Genomic DNA, 22,235 nt, shown 5'->3' with positions numbered 1-22,235 from the left:
GAAACAGGCTCCAGGCTCTGAGCCATCAGCCCAGAGCCCGACGCGGGGCTCGAACTCACGGACCGCGAGATCGTGACCTGGCTGAAGTCGGACGCTTAACCGACTGTGCCACCCAGGCGCCCCGGTTTTAAGTTTTTAAAATATTAGAAGTCTATCACTAAAAATGCTCCCAGATATTTGCTCATTGACATTTGAAACATGTGATCTGGCTACTCCTCCAAATTTGGCCTATTGGGGAAAATGATGAGAACATCATCAGGAAAATTCTGTTACTGGCATCACAGTCATGTGCAGATATGAGAGGTAATCGGGAGTTACATAGTCACACTGAGGGAATCTTTTCTTTCCTTGGGGGAATTTGCCTGTTTGTCGATTTCTTCCATGGGGACATTAATAGGTTGTAAGCAAGACACTATGGGGTCGGAGGGGACCTGTCAGAGCTTTTGATGGTTAATCAGGGCTGGCATAACAGATTGGCAACTAGAGGCCAACCACAAAGCCTGTTTCTCCTGCAGGAAACTTGCTGAATTCTAGAATGGCATAGTAGTCTGTGAGCTAAATTGGAAAAACAGAACAAAATCCTGGCAGGGGGGAAGCCTGCAACAAACCATAATGAGTCTCTTCCTCAGAGCATCTTCACTGCAACTATATGGATGGGAAGCTAGAAAGCTAAGGTCCATATCCTACATTAAAAATAAAATTATTGGGGCGCCTGGGTGGCTCCGTCGGTTGAGCGTCCGACTTCAGCTCAGGTCACGATCTTGCGGTCCGTGAGTTCGAGCCCCATGTCAGGCTCTGGGCTGATAGGTCAGAGCCTGGAGCCTGCTTCCGATTCTGTGTCTCCCTCTCTCTCTGCCCCTCCCCCGTTCATGCTCTGTCTCTCTCTGTCTCAAAAATAAATAAACATTTAAAAAAATAAAAAAAATAAAATTATAAGGCATGCAAAAAAGGTAGGAAAATGTAGCAAAAATTATGATTTTTAAAATAAAAGCTGATGGTGGTACAACAATGTGAATGCACTTAAGTATGCCTTTCAAATGGCGGCTTAGGGGCGCCTGGGTGGCGCAGTCGGTTAAGCGTCCGACTTCAGCCAGGTCACGATCTCGCGGTCCGTGAGTTCGAGCCCCGCGTCAGGCTCTGGGCTGATGGCTCAGAGCCTGGAGCCTGTTTCCGATTCTGTGTCTCCCTCTCTCTGCCCCTCCCCCGTTCATGCTCTGTCTCTCTCTGTCCCAAAAATAAATAAACGTTGGAAAAAAAAAAAATGGCGGCTTAAAAATTGTTAAAATGGGGGGCGCCTGGGTGGCTCAGTCAGTCAAGCATCTGACATTCGACTTTGGCTCAGGTCATGGTGTCACAGTTCGTGAGTTTGAGCCCCACATCGGGCTTTGTGCTGACAGCTCAGAGCCTGGAGTCTGCTTCTGATTCTGTATCTCTGTCTCTCTCTGCCCCTCCCCTGCTTGCACTCTGTGTGTGTGTGTGTGTGTGTGTGTGTGTGTGTGTCTCAAAAATAAATAAACATTAAAAAAATTAATGGTAAATTTTATGTTATACATATTTTGCCATAATGCAAATAAATAAATAAAATAAAAGCTGAACTACAGCTGTTCAGATTTTGGAGTCAGCAGACAAGAACATTAGAATATCTATGATTAGTTATGTTCAAGAAATCAAAGTAAAAGGTACACAGAAAAAAGAAAATAAGTAAAATTTTAACTGTGAATTGGAATGTATAAAGAGAATCAAATGTGCATGCTGAATTAAAAATGCAGTGTCAGAATCAAAGAACTCGTGATATGGGTTTAACAGCAGACAAGATACAGCAGATGACAGGATTATTAAAGGTCACTAAATAATATCCAAACTAAAGCACAGTAATATATATTAAAAAATATATAAGGTGAGTAATAGTTAAAAAGTTTAATGTATCCATAATTGAAATGGCAGAGAGGAAACTGAAAGACAATATTTGAAAATATTTGAAGGGATAATGGTCAAGATTTTCCAAAACTGCTGAAAATATCAGTTCACAAACTTAAGAAGCTCAGATTCCCCTTCCCTCAATTATATGCAGACATATCATAACCAAAATCCTAAAAAATCTAAGACAAAAGGAAAATCTTAAAAGCAGCCAGGAGACAAAAACACACATTACCCTCAATAAAGGGACAATAAGATGGAAACAGATGATCTTTTCAGTAAGGAGAGCAGAGTCAGTTGAATAGTCACAGTAATGTAAAAGAAAGATCTCCTTATCCATGAAAAAGCAACCTGAATAAGTCTTTTGGATTTTATGATAAGCAGGGAAAAATCCAGACATGAAAGAGTTCATAACAGGCAATCCAATTTATATGAAATTCAAGAAAAGACAAAACTAATCAATGGTGTTAGAAGTCAGCCGTGGTTACCTAAGTGCAGCAGGATGTCTGTTGACTGGAAGGAGTAAGATAAATCACTGGGGATGTTGGAAATGTTCTGTTTCACCACCTGAGAGGTGGTTTCACACACACACACACACACACACACACACACGTATGTATGCGTGTGTATATATATATATATATAACTGATCCATCAAATTGCACACTTAAAATGTGTATATGTTTCATCTCAATAAAAAACCAGAAATTCTATGTATTTGTCCTTTATCTTGCTGATACCCTCCTTGCAGTATTTTTTTATGTAGAGAACAAGGGCCAAACTCATGCACACAAAGGTAAAGGGCAGAATGAACTGACAACCTAGACACTGAAAAGCACAAACATGCACATTTGCATGCATATCCTCAGAATTTCAGTTTTACAAACCACTATCATGCTGTCTCTCAATTCCAGACCATCATTTATGCTGTTTTCTCTGCCTGAAATGTGCTTTCTTCTCCCTTGACCTGCTTGCTCATCCTCTGTGTCTATTTGCTTGCTCTGGAAAATCTTTCCAGAACCCTATGTCTGAATTAGGAGACTCCCTTTAAAAATTTTATAATTGAAGGATAATTGACATACAGTGCTGTATTAGTTTCAGGTGTACAACATATTGATACTCAGGTGTACAACTCAGTACATTACTCAGTACTCACCATGACAAGTGTAGTCACCATGTCACCATACATTATTACCATATTATTGACTATATTTCCTAAGCTGTACTTTTCATCTCTGTGACTTACTTACTTTATAACTGGATATTTGTACACCTTAATCCCCTTCCTTTTGAGTTCAGAGCTTCTCTCTGTGCTCCCATGGGCTCTTTTCTCACTATTATACATCCCTGGCACTCCATAGTGCATTTCCCTTCTTGTTTGTCCCCTCAGGTGATCTATAAGTTCCTGAAGAGGAAGCTGAGTTACTGAAGGTTGTATCTCTGATACTTGACACAGTGCCTGGTAGGTATTCACTAATCATTTGTTGAATGACTGAATGGATGCAGAACAAACTGGACCTGTTAATCATCCATGGAGAGACCATGCCTGGTACCTGATTCCAATAGGATAGCTCAGTGGAATTTGAGACAATGCAGAGCACTTGTTCACGCCTACTCCTCATGTCTATGAGAGTTTCTGACTTCTTGGGTGTTACTGAGCACACCTCCAACACACAAAATATCACCTTATGGATGCAAAGAAAGGGAATGGGGACCTGGGTTACATCTCAGCTCTAAAAGGCCTTAAATAGGTATCCTAACTATTTAAATTGGATTTACAAACCCAAATGCAGAAAGGAGCTAGGCAGAGAGTATAAAGGGATATGGCCAATTATTGTTCACAATTATTCGCTGCTCTTCCTGTGTTTTATATAACTTCACCATGGCCATATGACTTTCAGGACCTCCCTTTAGAGGAAGTATACTTCCTTGCCCCACTGAGGTCAGCTTGGCCTGTGATTCGCTTTGGCCAATAAAATGTGAGCAAAAATGGCATGTGCCATGTCTGAGCAGAAGCGTTAAAAGCCACTGCTCCATTTGACCATTTTTCTTGTCCCTCTGCACCAAGAACAGCATATTTGAAATGGGGTTGCTCCTTCAGTCTGGATCCTGGAAGCCCTAGTCCTTCCACAGACAAAATGTAACGGGAGCGGGAAATGAGCCGATGCTGCTGAAGACACAGAGGCCTTGAGGTTTTTCCAGATTATCGGGTAGTCTAAGCTGACTGCTGCAAGCATCAGGTGAAGGACTTGGCTAACTCAAGAAAGCCTATCTGTCCTAAGGGACAGCCAGTCCTCCCTCGGCTCCAGTGGATCCTCACCCGGCAGGGATGCAAGCTCACTCTTGGCAAATCTCCCCGATGTTTAAGAGGGGCCAGATTTTTAATTAAATCCCCTCCTAATAAATGCCTAATATGAACAATACATACCTTCTCTTCATTCCAAAAGAAGAAAGAAAAAATAATAAATCCCCGCCTGATTTTAATTAAAATATAACACCTTCTAAATATTGACAACTAAATCAATATGTTTGGAAAGACACTTAGCGCCAAATCAAATTAAGGAATACATTTGCAATCTCTTCTCTACCCCTCAATTTTCTCATGTGTAGAATAAGAATAATACAGGTATCCCTCGCTTTTTGAAATTTTCTTGTGCCACTTTGCTTTCACGGAAGACCTACCTACATAAGAGCCTGTTTTCAGTAACCGAAAGAAATCCGAAGAGGATTCTCGCTTTTAGGGAAAAAGACAAAAAGTGAAAATAGCATCCAGTGTTTGTCGGACAGCTGACAGCAGTGGAGGCAGCCTGAGCAGGGAGAGCGACGAGAGCGGCCCAGCCCAGCTCCTTCCGCTGGAACTCCTCTCAGCATCTCCCACACACAGCCACCCCAGCCTTGAACTGCACCCGTGAGCACCTGTGCTTTATCTCGATTTATTTTGTGCATCCGTTAACAAGATGTGTCCTAAGGTATTAGAAAAGCCTAAGGGAGGTTTTTGGAGGGGCGCGGTTCTGGAAATGCTCAGGTATGTTTCCATGTAGATAGTAACTGCTTCTTTGCTTAATGCCATTTTAGCCTATGAAAAGTTTCATGAGAACGCTCTACTCCGATGGCAGGGAAAACCTGTATCTGTTCTGCCTCCCTAATTGGGTGATTTTGAACATCGGATTGGTCTAAATTTGTATTTATTTTAATTTTGCAATGGTAAGATAACAAAAGAAGGTCGAGGAAAGAAGTGAAACCACTCTGGCAAAGCAGAGTGGTTTAAGTTTCCTCAAGCCAACAGGCTCCTAAGGAGGCCCGCAGTTGAAGCCACTCTGTCTCAACTTTCCTGTCCCTCCCCTCCTCTTCAGTTCTCCATGCAGAACATAAAAAGTAGGCTTCTCCACAGGCAGATCAGACTAGCATGAAATCATTGTGAATCAGGACAGTGTGATCCTGAAATAGTTGGGACATAAGTAATTGGCAAAAAGGGATAGTCGCCCATGGTGAATGAAACAAGTTCGAGCTAAGTTGATAGATCCAGAATGACTTTCCTATTTTGCCAAATTATACTTCATCCTTCGTCTGGGCCAGTGACACTCAAGAAAAAAATAGCCTAAAGACATCCAGTAGCAAGAAATTGAGATAAGGTTTCTATGTGTGATTAAATGTCTTAAAAGTATTTGTTTTTTTACTTTAGGCATAGACTCAAAATTCTCAAAAGATATGTAAATTTGTCTGACCCTTTTGCATGATGTATCTTACAAGTAGGGTTTCATGGTGATTCTGAATATGTGTTTCAGTAAGAATGTTAAGAAGATTGTGGAAATGCGTGCAAGGGAGAAGTATTAATCTGATGTATATTTTTTCCGTTGCATCTCGAGACCTCACATTTTTCCTTCCATTACATAGACATGCCACTAGAGGTCACTGTACAGTCTTCCGCACACCCTGCGTGTAAGTAATGCTGGGTCTGACCTCCAGTTTCTACACTGAGACCCTTACAGGTTTTGCCTGTCTTTAATCAAACTAACTAGTGTCAACATATCTGCCTGAAGGAAGCTACAAACCCATACTTGACCCAAGGTCAATTCCCACTCCCCACATTATTAAGAGCTAACTAGTCCTTCCAAGTGACGGAGAGCAAAGCACCCATTTCTTTCCTGTGGCTTCATGTTCATGTAGGTGACTACCTATGTCATCTGGTGGCCAGCACTGATGACAATTTACTGACTGCCCTTCAGCCTCTGTAGGGTATTCTGCCAGATGCTGAAGGTAGAACAAGGGAGATAAGACTTACAAATATAATGAAAAGGACCATGCAGGAAAACAAATGAACTGGCCTAAGTGCTATAGGAGTTCTGAGAGTGGTTAATGAAGTGATCCGCTAGGAAAGCAGGAGGTCACATGAAGAAAAGTGTTCTCAACGGCCAAACAGTCCAGGTGGAAGAAGGTATGAAGGCTGGATTTTAGACTGATTTTCCTTTTCTCCTTCTGCCTTAGAAAGAGACTTCCATGCTGGGGGTAGCCTGAAACTAAGATATAATTTAGGAGATAGATGATAGATAGATAGATGGATAGATAGATAATAGATAGATGATAGATCCACCTCTGTTCCTCAAGATTGCCTGAAAGAAATTTCTTTTCTCTGTAGTGCAATATTTATTTACTGATTGATTTGACAAATCTTTATTGTCAACTGTGCCCCAAGCACTCAGTGGTAAAAAAGATAGTCACAGGCAGGGCATGCACACTTAGAATTCATAGTCCAGTGAGGACACAAAGATGACTGCAGTGCAATATGTTAAGTCCTATGATAAGAGAAGAGCAGAGTGCAATAGGAGTACAGAACCGGGGCCCCTGATGCAGATAGGAAGTTAGAGAAACCTTCCTGGAGGAAGTACTCTGAAATTGAGATCCTAAGCATAATAGAAGTAGATCATGTAAAAAGACAGTAAGTGTGTTCCAAACAGAGGTAAAAAGCACAGAAGAAAAAAAAAAAAGAATCAAACAGGATTTTATTTTTGTATATGCAGTTTTGGATCTTGCCATTTTCCGCTTACTTTTTTTATCCTGAGTCTCCATATCAACTGTTTTTGAAAATATTATTTGATTTTATTTTTTGAAAACATGATTTTAATAGCTGCATAGTAATCCATTGTGAGGATAGTGACTAATTTATTTACCTATTTTCTTTTTTTTTAATGTTTATTCATTTTTGAGAGATAGAGCATGAGTGTGGGACAGGCAGAGAGAGAGAGAGAGAGACAGAATCTGAAGCAGGCTCCAGGCTCTGAGCTGTCAGCACAGAGCCAGATGCAGTGTTCAAACCCATGAACCGTGATTTCATGACCTGAGCAGAAGTTGGATGCTCAACCGACTGAGCCCCTTGTTTACCTATTTTCAAAGGGCAATAGCATTTTTAAGGCTCATGATAATTGTTCTCTCCTTAAAAATATGAAGTCATGTGACATAATCTTTACTGATCATAATAATATCCAAAATAAATCTCCTTTATTTGAGTATCTGTTGAAAACAATTTCTGCAACCCAATCTGATATCCAGCCATAGCAAATACTAAATTAAGCAAGTTATTCATTTACTGAATATTGGTTACATTTAATGATTTGTAAATTTTGCTGTAATTGTTTTTGCATGAATTGGCACAGGCTTCAGAGGGGCTTCAGGATTCTGGGGCTTTCACATTCTTGCGCTGTCTCTCAGAGACCCCTCTGTGTCCCTCAGTCTTAGTTCCCCCTCAGGTCTGCATCTCAGTGCCTTCTTTATCCCCTCAGAACCCCTCTCTGGGATGTTAGCTAACATTTATCTCCATATTTTCCCCAGTAAATGATTATTTTTTTTGTCTGTGGCTCCATATCCTGAGGCTGCAAACCACTAGTTTCCTAAATAGTTTCTTAACCACATTTTGGGTAAAAATGTACATATAATTTATTTGACAAATTGCTGACATAGCAAATTGATTTTCTGGGTCAAACAGGAAAGATATTCACGGCTCTCACGGGAAGGAGATCACCTTCTTTGAGCTGTTTCAGATTTAATTCATATGATTGTTTTTTTATGCCTCCCTTTAAAATGGATATGCCTCAGCCTTCCATAACCCACATTTTAACCTGCTTTACAACAAGATTTTGGGGTTGTCTATTTTTGGTTTTGAGCGTTTGCATTTATTGCCTTGGCATTCACTCACGCTTACTTAGTGAGGCATATTTTGGAGAGAGATGATTCACTGACCGCAGCCATGTGGGCACTAGCTGTTGAATTGAAATGCTGTTTTGAATTCAAATTTCCCTGTGTTTCATGTACTCTCATATCGCTGTGTGGCTTGTCGTGAGTTGGGGAGTTCTTTCAAACCCCAGAGCACTCAGTGGTAAGGTAACCTCTCAAATACATTTATTTCACGTGTAAGAAGTCATTGTCGTCCTGGCCCAGGAGAACACCTACATGAAAACCGAGAAGGTCTCTAGCTCCCTGATAGCTACCCCAGCCTTGCTCAGGGCCCCAGTCTCAGGCCATCAAGGTCCAATTCCTCTTCGTTCAAACGGGCAGCTTCTGGAGACCACTGCCTTGCAATGCCCACTTAATTTATGCAAAGTAGACTTAACATGTAACACCCAGTTCCCTGAAGTGAAGATTTTACTTAACACTTTAATCCGTGAAGCCGCTATCCATGTATCTTTATTGACAGATGTTTCACAAATTTGCATAATTTAAAATGCCTCCCAGGCCTATCAACTGATGCCTCAGAAAGGTGTGTCGGAAAGATAACCGAGTCCCAGCTGGGGCCACAGACTGCACTCCAGTTGTCTTTGGTGGTTTTCTGGTACTGACTTTTGAGAGCCAGCTCATGATCTCAGGATGTATGGAAAAACAATAATACTAACTGTATTACTACTCTCAGGTAAGTACATTTCTTTTTGTAGCATGATGCTGTTATAGTGGATGTCAGATTATAGGCTAAAATGTAAACTACCTGATTTTAGTTCTATCTTACTTAAATGAATAAATAAATGAGTAGTATCTCAGAGCCCAGTCTGGTGGATGGATTTCTATTGGGACTCAGCTGGTAAGGTGGAGGGAATTGGGTTAAGGAGTTCTGTAATTGTGGCTGGATCACAATTTTCCAGTAGCATGCTTCAGTTCAAAGCCTCGCCACAGTGAAAAGAATTGTACCAAATATAATGAGAAATGTCTCTGTGTGAATAAATGTATTGCCTTATTTGTGCTTAATGAGGTTAACTTCTAAATTAAATGGTCGTTAGTGAAAGTGATGGTGGATATGTGATCCTGAGTTTTCAAAACGTTTTGTAAAAAATTATAATCTCCTTCACCCGCCAAAAAAGTACAAGCTACAAGCATGAAGTCTGCATCCGTGGGGGAGCTGTTTCCCACGCTTTGGTCTTTTACTGAGGTATGATGGAGGAAGAAGAAAAAGCAGCTTATTGGCTTAAGTGTTAGGTGGTTTGGGGAGAAATCAAAATCAATTCATTAAGATAAAGAAATAATGTAGAGTATTACCAAGTTGTATTAAATTAGCAATATTTGGGGCCTTTTTCTGAGAATGTGATGGTTAATGTCTTCTCAAATGCATTGTCTACGTGTTGGAAATACATAGATAAGGAGCAGGCAGTTACTTGAAATGTATGGAGCCCTCAGACATGGCTCTAACTCAAATTGGAGCACATACTAAGGATCTACTGGACACTCTCTAGGAGATAGAGAAGGGAGCCAGCACTTTCTAAGATATATTAGCCAATAAAAAAGTGTAATGGTTAAAGCATAGGGATGAGGAAGAGACAGCACTAAGCTCAAACCTGGTTTGACATCTGAAAGGCTGGGGGACATTAAGGCAAATTATCCTCTTTTCACCTCCCTATCTTCATCTGTAAAATGCCTACAGTGTTGGTACCTGCCTCCTACTAATGAAATAGGGACTATACAAAGGAATAGCAAATTAGTAAATAATTTAGCTATGATAGTAATTACTGGCTAGGGAACAAATCTGGGTGTGTGAGGATGATTTCTGAGAAGTCAGGGAAAATGGGACAATTACAGGAAAACAGGAGACTAACAAAATTACTCTTTTTTTTTAAGTAGCAAAATATGAAAACATTTAGCTTGAAGAAAAGAAAACAAGCAGAAGGGATGTAGTATAATATTTAAATATATTCCAATACTTCTAGAGCTATTACACAGAAAAGAAAAGAGGTACTGTGCTGTTCAGAGGGCAAAGAAGGCCTACTCAATCGAACTAGATACATTACCCAGTTTTTTGTGGCAGGGGGTGGGGGATATTTGGAAAGGATTCCTGGAGAAGAAATAAATGCTTCATGTCTACAACTGCTCAAGTGGATAATGTACTAAGGTCTTCAATGACAGTTCATGAGAGGTCATCAAGGCCATGCGACCCCAAAGGCCCCCCGCGGCCCTCATTGCAAATGGTGCCATCATCTTTGCGTTTTCTGAAACCATCCAAAGACATTCTCTGGAATAATGGAATAATGGAAAGGTGTTTGAGCACCCCCTTACTCCCTAGTTTAAGTAGAGAACCTGGAAAGTGGTTTAAACATCTTTGGCTAGGGGAAAAAATAAAGAAAAGATGATATTTCTTTCCCTGGAGATCTTGAGGGTAAAGCCACTATTCCTAATTCTAAATTTATCAGATGTCATTCTCCAAATGGAGAGTAAGTTCTCTTGAAATTATCTGATTCCCAATCCCTGAATTCATTTACTCATTTGTTCATTCGGCGCTTGTGTGTCAGGTGCTGGACACGGAGCCCACGCCAGTAGGAGCAGTGAGCTCCTGTGGAGCACACAGTCAGGGCAGTGAGAGGGAGCACCAGCCCTAAACTGAATAAGTAAATCACTAACATAAGAACGATGATAAAGAACACCAATAAAATTAAACCAGGAAAGGCGATAAACATAATGCAGAAGGCTGATTTACAAAAGGGTAGCAGGAAATTTTTCTTGGAGTAAGTGACATTTATGAAGAGAGGTGAACGACTGGAAGAAGCTGACCTTGCAAAAGTTGGGGGAAGGACAAAGGCAACATTTCTGACACTGGACAAGAGTGTGTTCAATGCTTTTATTTGAAAATCAGATTCGGACACTAAGAAGGAATTTGAGAATGCACTATTGTAACACTTCAACCAGGAAATTCATAAACCAGGACCCTCTAAAGTAAACCCTCAGTTTCCTGGTTTTACTTTAAAATTTGTGCAAAATTTGCATGCTAGGCCATAATTTATTGATTTAATTGGAAGATCCCAAGGAACAGGTGTTGTCACAGGTTTTATTCGTTAGTGTATCTCCAGAATCTAGCACAGCTCTTGACATGTCCTAGGATATCGGGTGAATCAGCAAGGAAGCAAGTAAAGGGAGGGAGAAAAGGGGAAGGGAGGGAGGAGAAGGAAGGAAAGAATATTTGTTTTCATTTGTTTAGGCAAAATGAGAGCTCTGTGTAGGTATACCATGATACCCTGGACATCTTATTCCATATGTCAGCAGGTACATCAGTTTGAAAAGCACATGCTTAGAAGGAGTAAGTAAAGAAACAGCCATCTCCGTTTTCTCAGCAATCCAAAAAGAGAGCCTTTCTGTCCATGTAAATGTTGTAGGGAAGAGTTCTGAGCTGGGTTTCAGGGACTACTTGAATTTCTTACTAGTAAAACCTGTGTCTTTATTTATGCATCCCACACATTGCTAGGCACATAGTAAGCACTCAATAAATAATAGTTGCAGAAATAACAAATGACCAGAATTTTGCAGCAGACTAGTTTCACTGTGGAAAATGAATTCATCCTCATGGGCATCCGTTTCCTTGTCCCTATTGAATAAAACACGGAATAGATAGTATCTAAAATCCCTTCCATCGCTTAACTTCTATGAGTTCCCAAAAGTCAGCCTGAGATGACCTGTAGCCTTGTTCCCAAACCTATAAATCTCATAATCTTGGGGTAAAATTGGGTTTTTAGACAGAAACGGACACCTCACTATGAATGCCTGGGGAAGGATCCCTCTAAGAAGGGAAAAAAGAGACGGTACCTCAAGACTGACACCCACTAATTTTAAATTGGCAAACCAGATTTAGCATTCCTGTGATGGATTTCTTTTTACTTTGGTTTCTAGAAGATTATTGAAAACATCTGTGAACCTTTTGGGGAAGCACATTTTAAGTAATTTCCTCAACTTGTCTTTATAGGCTATAGTTCCTCTCAACTAACTACTGAAAGTGTCTCAGTGACTCACGAATCACCAGTAAGGGCCGTGACTGTTCAATCACCACGTAAGTTGCCAACAAAAGTAGATGGGTAATAGATTTCCAGCCATTATCATCATTTCTGCATATTTAATTAGGAAAAGGTTAAAAAAAACATAATTAGGAAAAGGTAAAAAAAAATGTAAAAGGTAAACTGAACAAATAATCTTTGCTTTCTAAGAGGCCTCTGTCATTAAGCAATGCTGACAAATATGAACAGGAAAACCAAGATACTGGCAGATGCATTTCATTGTGGTTACTCAAATAAACTTGGTTAGAATGTCTGCTGACTCTTATTTCAGGAATCTGATAGAGAAAAAAGCAAGAATTGTCGGTAAACAGAGGAGATACACCATCATTACGAATTTTCCCATTTTCAACTTTTAATAGGGCTTGTTTCTGTTATGATACACAACTTGTGCACATCTGTTACAATACACAGCTCATACATATCTGTTATGACACACAACTCTATTGTGATACACAACCCCAAGCTGCCAACAGCCATACTCCAGCAGCTAAGAGTATCAGAAAAGTGTCAGACGCATAGAACCTTGGGACACTGTTCACTAAGAGACTTCTGTAACATCATGGGAGCCAGGCCCATGTCTGTCTCAGAAAATTAAATGACTCTAAAACCATTGTAGGCCCCAAATCATAAAATACCATACATTCTTCTCTCTGTCCCCAGGCGTCATACCAACTGCCAGAGCAAAGGTGCTGGAGGAGATTCCTGACATCATTTCAGCTAAAGCTTCATCTCCTCTGATATTTTGGAATCAGACTCAAATTTAGCAATTTGCTTTGAAGATACAAGCAAAAGGCCTGGGTTTCTTTCCAAGAAACCGACATAACTGACAGAAGTGTTAAACTTAAGCAATTACCCAGTGATAGAGACAATGAACTGTCACCTTTACAAAAACCACATATAAAGAGGAAACAAGGGTCATGGCATATATTTAACTTTTCATGTATTCATTCAAGAAAAATCAGAAAAGTATTAGTTCAAACTGAACACTTTCTGTATATCAGGCACTATGCTAAGCCCTCTACGTGGATTTTATTCTCACAACAACTATGTGGAATAGGTATTATTCCCATCGTGCAGATGAAAAAAAGAGGTTCGGAACGTTTTAAAAACTTGCCTGAGGACATACAGTCAGTGAGCAGGAAAGCTGGATACAAATCCAGGAGGTTTGACCATAGAACCCTCAGCCTTACCCAACATATTCTACTTTCTTCCTCAAGAGAGGAGAGCATCATTCCTGATCTGCTATCCAGAAATAAGCACTGTTGATATTTTGGTACAAATATTCCAGATGTTTTTTTCTAGGCATGTTTATAAATATGTACTTCAAAAATTACTGTAGGGGCTCCTGGGTGGCTCAGTTAGTTAAGCAACTGACTTCGGCTGAGGTCATGATCTCACGGTTCATGGGTTCGAGCCCCGCGTCGGGCTCTTTGCTGACAGCTCAGAGCCTGGAGCCTGCTTCAGATTCTGTGTCTCCCTCTCTCTGTTCCTCCCCTGCTAGCTCTCTGTCTCTTTCTGTCTCTCAAAAATAAATAAACGTTAAATTTTTTTTTAAAAATTACTGTGTATAATATTCTGAAACCTGACTTTTCCTCACTTAAAAAACATCTATTCCATATTAATGAGTACACTTACAAAACATTTTAATGGCTCCACAATATTACATCTGATGCCTAACTATGGTTTGTTTAACCTATGCCGTGTTTCAAATATTTAGGTTGTTTCTACTTTACAGTCTGTTTTTGTTTGTTTCAAGTTTTTATTTAAATTGTAATTAGTTAACATATAGGGTAATATTGGTTTCAGGAGTAGAATTTAGTGATTCATCACTTACATACAACACCCAGTGCTCATCACAAGTGCCTTCCTTACTACCTAAACAACACTATGATGGACATCCTTGTAGACTCATCTTTCTGTGTCAGAATATGTACTTTTTAAAGATTTTGATGAATGTTGCTAAATTTGCTTCCCCAAAAGTTATGCCAAAGTATATACTTATCAGTAAATTTTGAAAGCATCTTGTCTCAGTACCTTCTTCCCAAATTGTGTCCCAGAAATCTGTATCTGAAATTAAGGTTAAGTGAAAAATATGGTGTATTTATGTTTTGACTTTGATTTCCTTGATTGCTAATGAAAACAAACCATTTCTCTCTGTGTGTGTGTGTGTGTGTGTGTGTGTGTGTGTGTGTGTTTAACAGCTTTACCAAGTTATAATTTGCATGCAGTGAAATTCACTAATTTCAAGTGTAGGACTCGGGGCTGAAGATTAGAATGGGACAAGTGAGGTACTCACCTCAGGACCAAATTTAAGGGGGCACCAAAACCTTAGTCATCAAGATAAATACTTTCATAAAGTATTTTTTAAAAACTCAAAATTAATTCAAAAAATCAATGATGAATAACATGTCAGAATTTTAAACATAGCTGGGATCCATCAGAGTCAGGTCTGAGGTGAGGTAAGTGAGGTGAGGCAAACCAGTGCCAGGTCAGATCTTGGCTTCCAGTGGGCAGTTACTGAGAAGAAACATCTTAATCCACTCAGCAACTGAGCAACTGAGTTGCAGCTAGCAATCCATCTTTTTGAAAGCTCACTTTCTGTTCCCTGCCCCCCCCCCCACACACACACACACTTCTAGGGAATAGCACTTTGGAGGCCCCAACTTAAAAATCTCATGGCGTTTATTTTAAAAAGTTTTTTTAGAATAAGAGGTACCTGGCTGGCTCAGTTGGTAGAGCATATGGCTCTTGATCTCAGGGTCGTGAGTTTTGAGTGCCATGTTCGGTATGGAGAGTACTTGAATAAATAAACTTAAAAAAATTTCTTTTTACACGTGTTGAGTTTGTCATGACTCCCACTCCTCCTCAGTGGGCCCTGAACCCCTAGTTCTGTGAGACCATTAAAATCTCTCACAAGTTTCAGGGCCTCTCAGATCTCACTTGAAAATAGACAAATGTCTTCAGGGGAAAGCCAATGGCAAGCTCACCTCTCTGTACTTCCTCTCCACCTTCAGAGCCTGCTGTCTTGGTAGGCTCTGATGCCCTCTCTAGATGTGTTAAATTTGCTCAGCTTTTCTACTTGTTGTGGACAGGAGGCTTGATCTGCAAGAAGCTAGTTTGCCTCGGCTGGAAGCCAGAAGTTTTAGTTTATTCCTCCAGATGAGTTTCAGAATCATTTGGGAAAGTTATCCCTTATGTAACATAAAAATATTCCAAGGTTATTTGGCTAGAATGGAATGAATGATAGAATGAAATGAATAAATTGGCTCAGAGTAAATAAAACATTTTGTAGTAGTAAATCTTTGAATTGGGAATATATCATGTTTTTTCACTGAGCCCTATCTTATGTCCTCTGAAGAGTTTGAAAAAAATTTGGAAAAAAAATTCTGAAAAAAAATTTAGATAAATTTTATGTATTTCCTTTTGAAGAGATATTTTACATGTCCTTTTATTGTTTTAATTAAAATATATTTCATTACATTTTCAAATTATCAATGGCCTAAGATGAACTTATCACTTTGTATACGTTCATTTTATAAGTGACATGGCTAACCTTATTTGGTTAAAATAGTTGACTCTCTTCAATTTCCAAAATTAAGAATCATATTCCTTATAAAAGTGAAATTTTGTTTCTTCTTCACTTGAAATAAATGCTCATAGCTGCTTTTCTTATGATATTGCATTTGTTAGAACTTCTAAATGTTATTTATGTTAGTTAATGCTGCATAATGGTCGTGATAGTCATCCTTGTCTTGAGACTGTCTATAATATGAATGTCTCACCATTAATTATGATGTCTGCGGCTTTCAGCAAATAATCCTTATGTTAAGAAATTTCTTGCTACCGTTAAACAAAGAGCTTTAATCAAGAAAAAGAAAAGATCTTAAATTCTATAAAATGCCTTTTATGCATCATTGTTGAAACTTTGAAAGTTGACTTCCATAGCTTAATGGTAAAATAATACATTTCCTGACAGTTGTCACAAGAAAGAAAGTATCTATTATACCTAACATAACAGAAATACTTTTTAAACTTTTGTTTGGTTTTCTTTAAGAATGTTCATCTTATTAGTTTCTATTTATTTCACAGTATTTTTATTCTTCAATATGTTGAATGATGAATTATATCAATGGATATTATCACATTGCCCTATACCTCACATCCTAGTATTAATCACTTGGCTATTGTAAAGTATTCTTCTAATATCGTGCTGAATTTAATATTTGTCTTAGGATCATTTTACCTACATTTGTCATATATAATTTTTTTTGAAATACCTTTGTGAGTACACGTGCATTTGCTATCAAAAAGTGAAAGAATTTTTGCCCATTTTATTTAAAAATAATTCATTAATCGCTATGTGCAAGTTTTAAGTGAAAGATATTTTGAAGAAGAATCATCTCTTCCAATTATAGTAGAGGATTTTTTTTAATTTTTTTTTAATCTTTATTTTTGAGAGAGAGAGAGACAGAGTATGAGCAGGGGAGGGTGCCAGAGAGAGGGAGACACAGAATCTGAAGCAGGCTCCAGGCTCTGAGCTGTCAGCACAGAGCCTGACGTGGGGATCAAAGTCACAAACTGCGAGATCATGACCTGAGCCGAAGTCAGATGCTTAACCGACTGAGCCACCCAGGTGCCTATTTGGGGATTTTTGTTAAGAGTTTCCTTGTATACAAATTATTATACGTAAGCACCAGAAAAGAAGGTGCCATCTTTATTTTTAGCGTACAAAATTCTATGTATAGCTAATCAACTTTGGTGCATCCATCTCTAGATGGGTATAGTATAGATTAGGTTCTGTATACAGTTACATTCCAAAGATTAATAGCCAGCATTCATAGAGCATTTACCTACTGCCAAGCACAACTTTAAGCCAGGTACATATATTTAATTTTGTGTGTGTGGAGACATACATGTAATAAAATTCACCATTTTAACCATTTTTAAATGTGCAACTCAGTGGTGGTATTTAATACATTCACAATGCTGTACTCCTATAGCTGTTATCTAGTTTCAGAACATTTTCATAAGCTTAAAAGGAAGTACCAAATGCATTAAACTCTTATTCCCCACCCCCACCCCCGCCAGCCTTGGCAACAGCTAATTTGCTTTCTCTTTCTGTTTCCCTATTCTGAATATTTCATATACAACCGGTCTTGTGTACATTTTTGGCTTTTGGAAATAGTGTTGTTATAAAAATTCTTGTACAAGTTTTTTTTTTTTAACACTTGTTTTCAATTCTCTTTTGAGTATATCTAGGGGTAGAAATTCTGAGTCATATGGTATGTTATGTATAACTTATTGAGAAAATGCCATACTTTTTCCACAGAAGCTTCACTATTTTACAGCCCCTCCAGGAGTGTATGAGATTCCAATATCTCCACATCTTCAGCAACACTTGTTATTTTCTAGTAGGTGTGAAGTCATATTTCATTGTGATTTCCATTTCCTTTGATTTCCATTTCCTTAGTGACTAATGGTGTTGAGCATCTTTTCATGTGGTTGTTGGCCATTTGTGTATCTTCTTTGGAGAAATGTCTACTCAAGTTCTTTGCCCGTTTTTAAATTGGGTTGTTTGTGGTTTTGTTACATTATAACAGTTCTTTATATACTCTGTATACAAGACCCTTATCAGATAGATGATTTGTAAATATTTTCTCCCATCCTGTGGATCATGTTTTTACTCTCTTGAGAACATCCTTTGATAACACAGTAAGTTTATAATTTTGATGAAGTCCAATTTATCTATTTTTTAAAATTTTGTTGCATGTGCCTTAGGTGTCCTATATTGTAAAAGAAAACCACTGCAAATCCAAGAACATAAAGATTTACTCCCATGTTTCCTTCTAAGGGTTTTATAATTTTCACTCATATTTATGTCTTTGGTCCTTTTTTTGATCTGATATTTTTAGATGATGTGAGATAAGAATCCAACTTCATTCTTTTGCATTAGGATACTAGTTGTCTCGCACAATTTGTTGAAGAGACTGTTCTTTCACTATTTAATGGTCTTGGAACCCTTGTTGAAAATTGATTGATAAAAATGTGGGTTTATTTCTAGACTCCCAATTCTATTCCTTTGATTCTTTGAGCAGCAGCACATTGTTTTGTTTTGTTTTGTTTTGTTTTGTTTTGTTTTGTTGTGGGATTTTTGTTGTTGTTGTTGTTGTTTTGTTTTTTTGGGTTTTTTTTTTTTTGGTCCTCAGAGTTTATTTTTTATTTTTATTTTTTTAATTTTATTTTTTATTTTTTAAAATTTACATCCAAATTAGTTAGCATACAGTGCAGCAATAATTTCAGGAGTAGATTCCTTGATGCCCCTTACCCATTTAGCCCATCCCCCCTCCCACAACCCCTCCAGCAACCCTCAGTTTGTTCTCCATATTTATGAGTCTCTTCTGTTTTGTCCCCCTCCCTGTTTTTATATTATTTTTGTTTCCCTTCCCTTATGTTCATTTGTTTTGTCTCTTAAAGTCATCATATGAGTGAAGTCATATGATTTTTGTCTTTCTCTGAGTGACTAATCTCACTTAGCATAATACTCTCCAGTTCCATCCACGTGGTTGCAAATGGCAAGATTTCATTCTTTTTGACTGCCGAGTAATACTCCATTGTATATATATATACCACATCTTCTTTATCCATTCATCCATAGATGGACATTTGGGCTCTTTCCATACTTTGGCTACTGTTGATAGTGCTGCTATAAACATGGGGGTGCATGTGTCCCTTCGAAACAGCACACCTGTATCCCGTGGATAAATGCCTAGTAGTGCAATTGCTGGGTCGTAGGGTAGTTCTATTTTTAGTTTTTTGAGGAACCTCCATACTGTTTTCCAGAGTGGCTTCACCAGCTTGCATTCCCACCAACAATGGAAAAGAGATCCTCTTTCTCCGCATCCTCATCAACATCTGTTGTTGCCTGAGTTGCTAATGTTAGCCATTCTGACGGGTGTGAGGTGGTATCTCATGGTGGTTTTGATTTGCATTTCCCTGATGATGAGTGACGTTGAGCATTTTTTCCAATGTCGGTTGGCCATCTGGATGTCTTCTTTGGAGAAGTGTCTGTTCATGTCTTTTGCCCATTTCTTCACTGGATTCTTTGTTTTTTGGTGTTGAGTTTGATAAGTTCTTTATAGATTTTGGATACTAACCCTTTATCTGATATGTCATTTGCAAATATCTTCTCCCATTCTGTCAGTTGCCTTTAGTTTTACTGATTGTTTCCTTTGTTGTGCAGAAGCTTTTTATTTTGATGAGGTCCCAGTAGTTCATTTTTACTTTTGTTTCCTTTGCCTCCAGAGATGTGTTGAGTAAGAGGTTTAGCAGCACACTGTTTAGATTACTGTTGCTTTGTAATAAGTTTTGAAATTTTGAAGTGTAAGTCCTCCACCTTTGTTCTTTTTCAAGATTAATTTGGTTATTTGTGGTTCTAGAAATTCCATAGGAATTTTAAGAACAGCTTTTCTATTTGTGCAAAAATTGACACATATTTTAACTCATTTTACTAAGTCAGTAATTTATAAGGTAAGCAACAATTATTATCCCCATTTTACGAAAGATGAAACAAGAGTACCGAGAAATTAGCCAACCTGCCCAAGGCCTCAACTAGTAGGGAAATTAGTTTGAACCCACAAAGGCTGGCTCTAGAATCTATGCACTTAATCAATACATTAAACTACATCGTTTGTCATATGGGCTTGTTTCAGGCTTGGCTCTTCTGACTTGTAACATTGTCAGTGTTCTGCTTATGCTTTCACTAAAGTGGAGCCTATAATGAAAGCTGATGGTCTGTCTTCTGCTGCTGCACTTAATGAACCCTAATTGGGGGACTATGATGTTAGCCTTTTGCTCCTTTTAATCTGGGCTAGGTACCTTTTAATCTAAGGATCATACCTTTGATGATTACCACTTATTTCTCAGTCATGATTGCACTTAAAAATCAAATGAAAGAAAATAATCCTAAAGTACGAAAAGTGAGTATAGTCCATCTATTGAAGCCAACTGGAAAGATGAACCATGGCAGTGAAATTGCATCTTGCTAGGAGAGACACTGCACAAATACGCCTCTTGGTGTCCTCTGAGCTATTCTGTCACGTACAGATCTCAAAGCCATCTTGTCAGGCAATTCAGCAACCTCACTTCAAAATGAGTCTATAGGAATGTAGGGACACACCGTAAAGTTTATTCTCATTGATTTATTACTCCAGAAAAGTCAACATCAATCACTTGTGATTGCAAGTCAGATATTTTTCAGGTCCTGTCAGTGTTTTGTTTTGTTTTGTTTTGTTTTTGCTTCATTGATCTATCACTGTTAAAATTGTTCCACAACCATGTAATTCTGTCAATTTCTTCTTTTGCTTTATATTTCTTGTTGCTCTGTTTTGGAGATATAATGGCCCATATTTACCTAAGAATCATTGTGTAATAGATCCTTTAACAGTATAAATTAATCCTCCATGTCTTTTTAAGTGTCTTTGCCTTTAATTCTACTTTGTCTAATCTTAAATTTTTGATTCCTGTTTTTATTTATTTTTATTTAACATACCTTTGCACTTTTTTTTTTACACATTTTGCATTCTTTAGTTTTGTTTGTGCTCCTTGTGATCTAGCATACATTTGTTGGGGCCTTTTTTCCTATTTTGACTCAATCTAAAGGTCTTTGTATTTTAATATGGAAATTTAATTTATGTACATTTATGGGCTCACAAGTGACATGTAGTATCTTTTGTTGCCTTTATTCCACACTTTTCTTTTTTTAATGATTTATTTCTGATGTTTTGACATACACACTATGGTCAGTTTGCTTTTATCCTCCTCCTGTTTTGAATGTATATAACCTATTTGTAATTATCCCAGTGGTTAACTTTATGTTCTTAAGAATTCTCTCTCAGAACTCTTAAATCATTTTAATGATTCAGTACACTTAGAAACTAACTGCTTTTAGGGACTCTATAAAAGCTGGATAAGATTGTTCTAGGGTGGAGCCAACTTGGCAACAGCTCATGGGTGCCTTGAATGGATTTCAGTTGTGTCATGGGATGTTGATTCCCTCAGCCCCTCTGGAGGCCAGGTATTCAGGTAGGGTACAGCAAGGTATATCAACATTAGGACACATTCACATGTGATTAGGACGTAGTGAATGTATACTGTAAGTCATTGTGCACAAATACATAAACATATATGAAACAAAATTCCACAAAATAATAAGTGTCCTTATTATGTGTGATGCAGTCTCTTCTATTTTGTACAATTTACTATTTTAATGCCAGTAATGACACAGTGAATTGATTTCAAGGCCCATTAATGAAGGAATTCACTATCTTAACTACATGTTGGAATTATCTGAGGGACTGTCTCTATAAGATACTGACAACTGAGTTCCATAGCCAGAGATTCTAAATACAGTAATGCAGGAGCCAGCAAACTACAGCCTGGGAGCCAAACCCAGACCACCACTGGTCTTGGATAGCCTGCAAGTTAACAATGGCTTTTACTTTTTTAAGTGCTTTAAAAAATCAGAAGAACAATAATACTTTCTGACATGTGAATATTATGTAAAATTAAAATGTTAGTGTCTATCGGGGTGCCTGGGTGGCTCAGTCTGTTAAGCGAACGACTTCAGGTCAGGTCATGATCTCATGGTCCGTAGGTTCGAGCCCCATGTCGAGTTCTGTGCTGACAGCTCAGAGCCTGGAGCCTGCTTCGGATTCTGCGTCTCCCCCTTTCTCTGCCCTTCCCCTGCTCATGCTCTGTCTCTCTCTGCCTCTCAATAATAAATAAAAGTTAAAAAAATTAATAAAATCTATAAAATCAATAAAATGTTAGTGTCTATCAATAATTATTGGAACAAAGCCACACTTATTTATTTATGCTTTGGCTTACACGTTGCCTATAGCTACTTTTGCACTGTAACGACAAGAGCTGTAACAGAGACCAACCATGTGGCCCACAAAACCTCAGATATTTATTCTTTGTCCCTTTACAGAAAGTCTGCCAACTCTTGCACAAGGGATTTCATTCTGC

General features: G+C 38.4%; 1 protein-coding gene across 2 annotated transcripts in view; it reads left to right on the top strand.

Annotated features, from left to right (window-relative positions):
* Window positions 1–8,661: 8,661 nt before the first annotated feature.
* The window catches only part of GYPA (glycophorin A (MNS blood group)), a 35,407-nt gene continuing 21,833 nt past the window's right edge, over window positions 8,662–22,235 (top strand). The window contains exons 1-2 of one of the 2 annotated variants that reach the window (XM_047091825.1): window positions 8,662–8,818; window positions 12,122–12,205. In XM_047091825.1, coding sequence (XP_046947781.1) covers window positions 8,776–8,818; window positions 12,122–12,205 — 127 coding nt within the window. In that variant the 5' untranslated portion in view covers window positions 8,662–8,775. The remainder of the gene's footprint in view (window positions 8,819–12,121; window positions 12,206–22,235) is intronic. The other variant, XM_047091824.1, reaches the window with a different exon arrangement.

This window comes from Lynx rufus, unplaced genomic scaffold (assembly GCF_022079265.1).
Source record: "Lynx rufus isolate CCGP_SWC_20201006 ecotype Redwood Valley unplaced genomic scaffold, mLynRuf1.p SCAF_3, whole genome shotgun sequence".
Lineage (NCBI taxonomy): Eukaryota > Metazoa > Chordata > Mammalia > Carnivora > Felidae > Lynx > Lynx rufus.
Note: the sequence above shows the minus strand (reverse complement) of the source record. Positions and strands in the feature narration are given on the sequence as shown.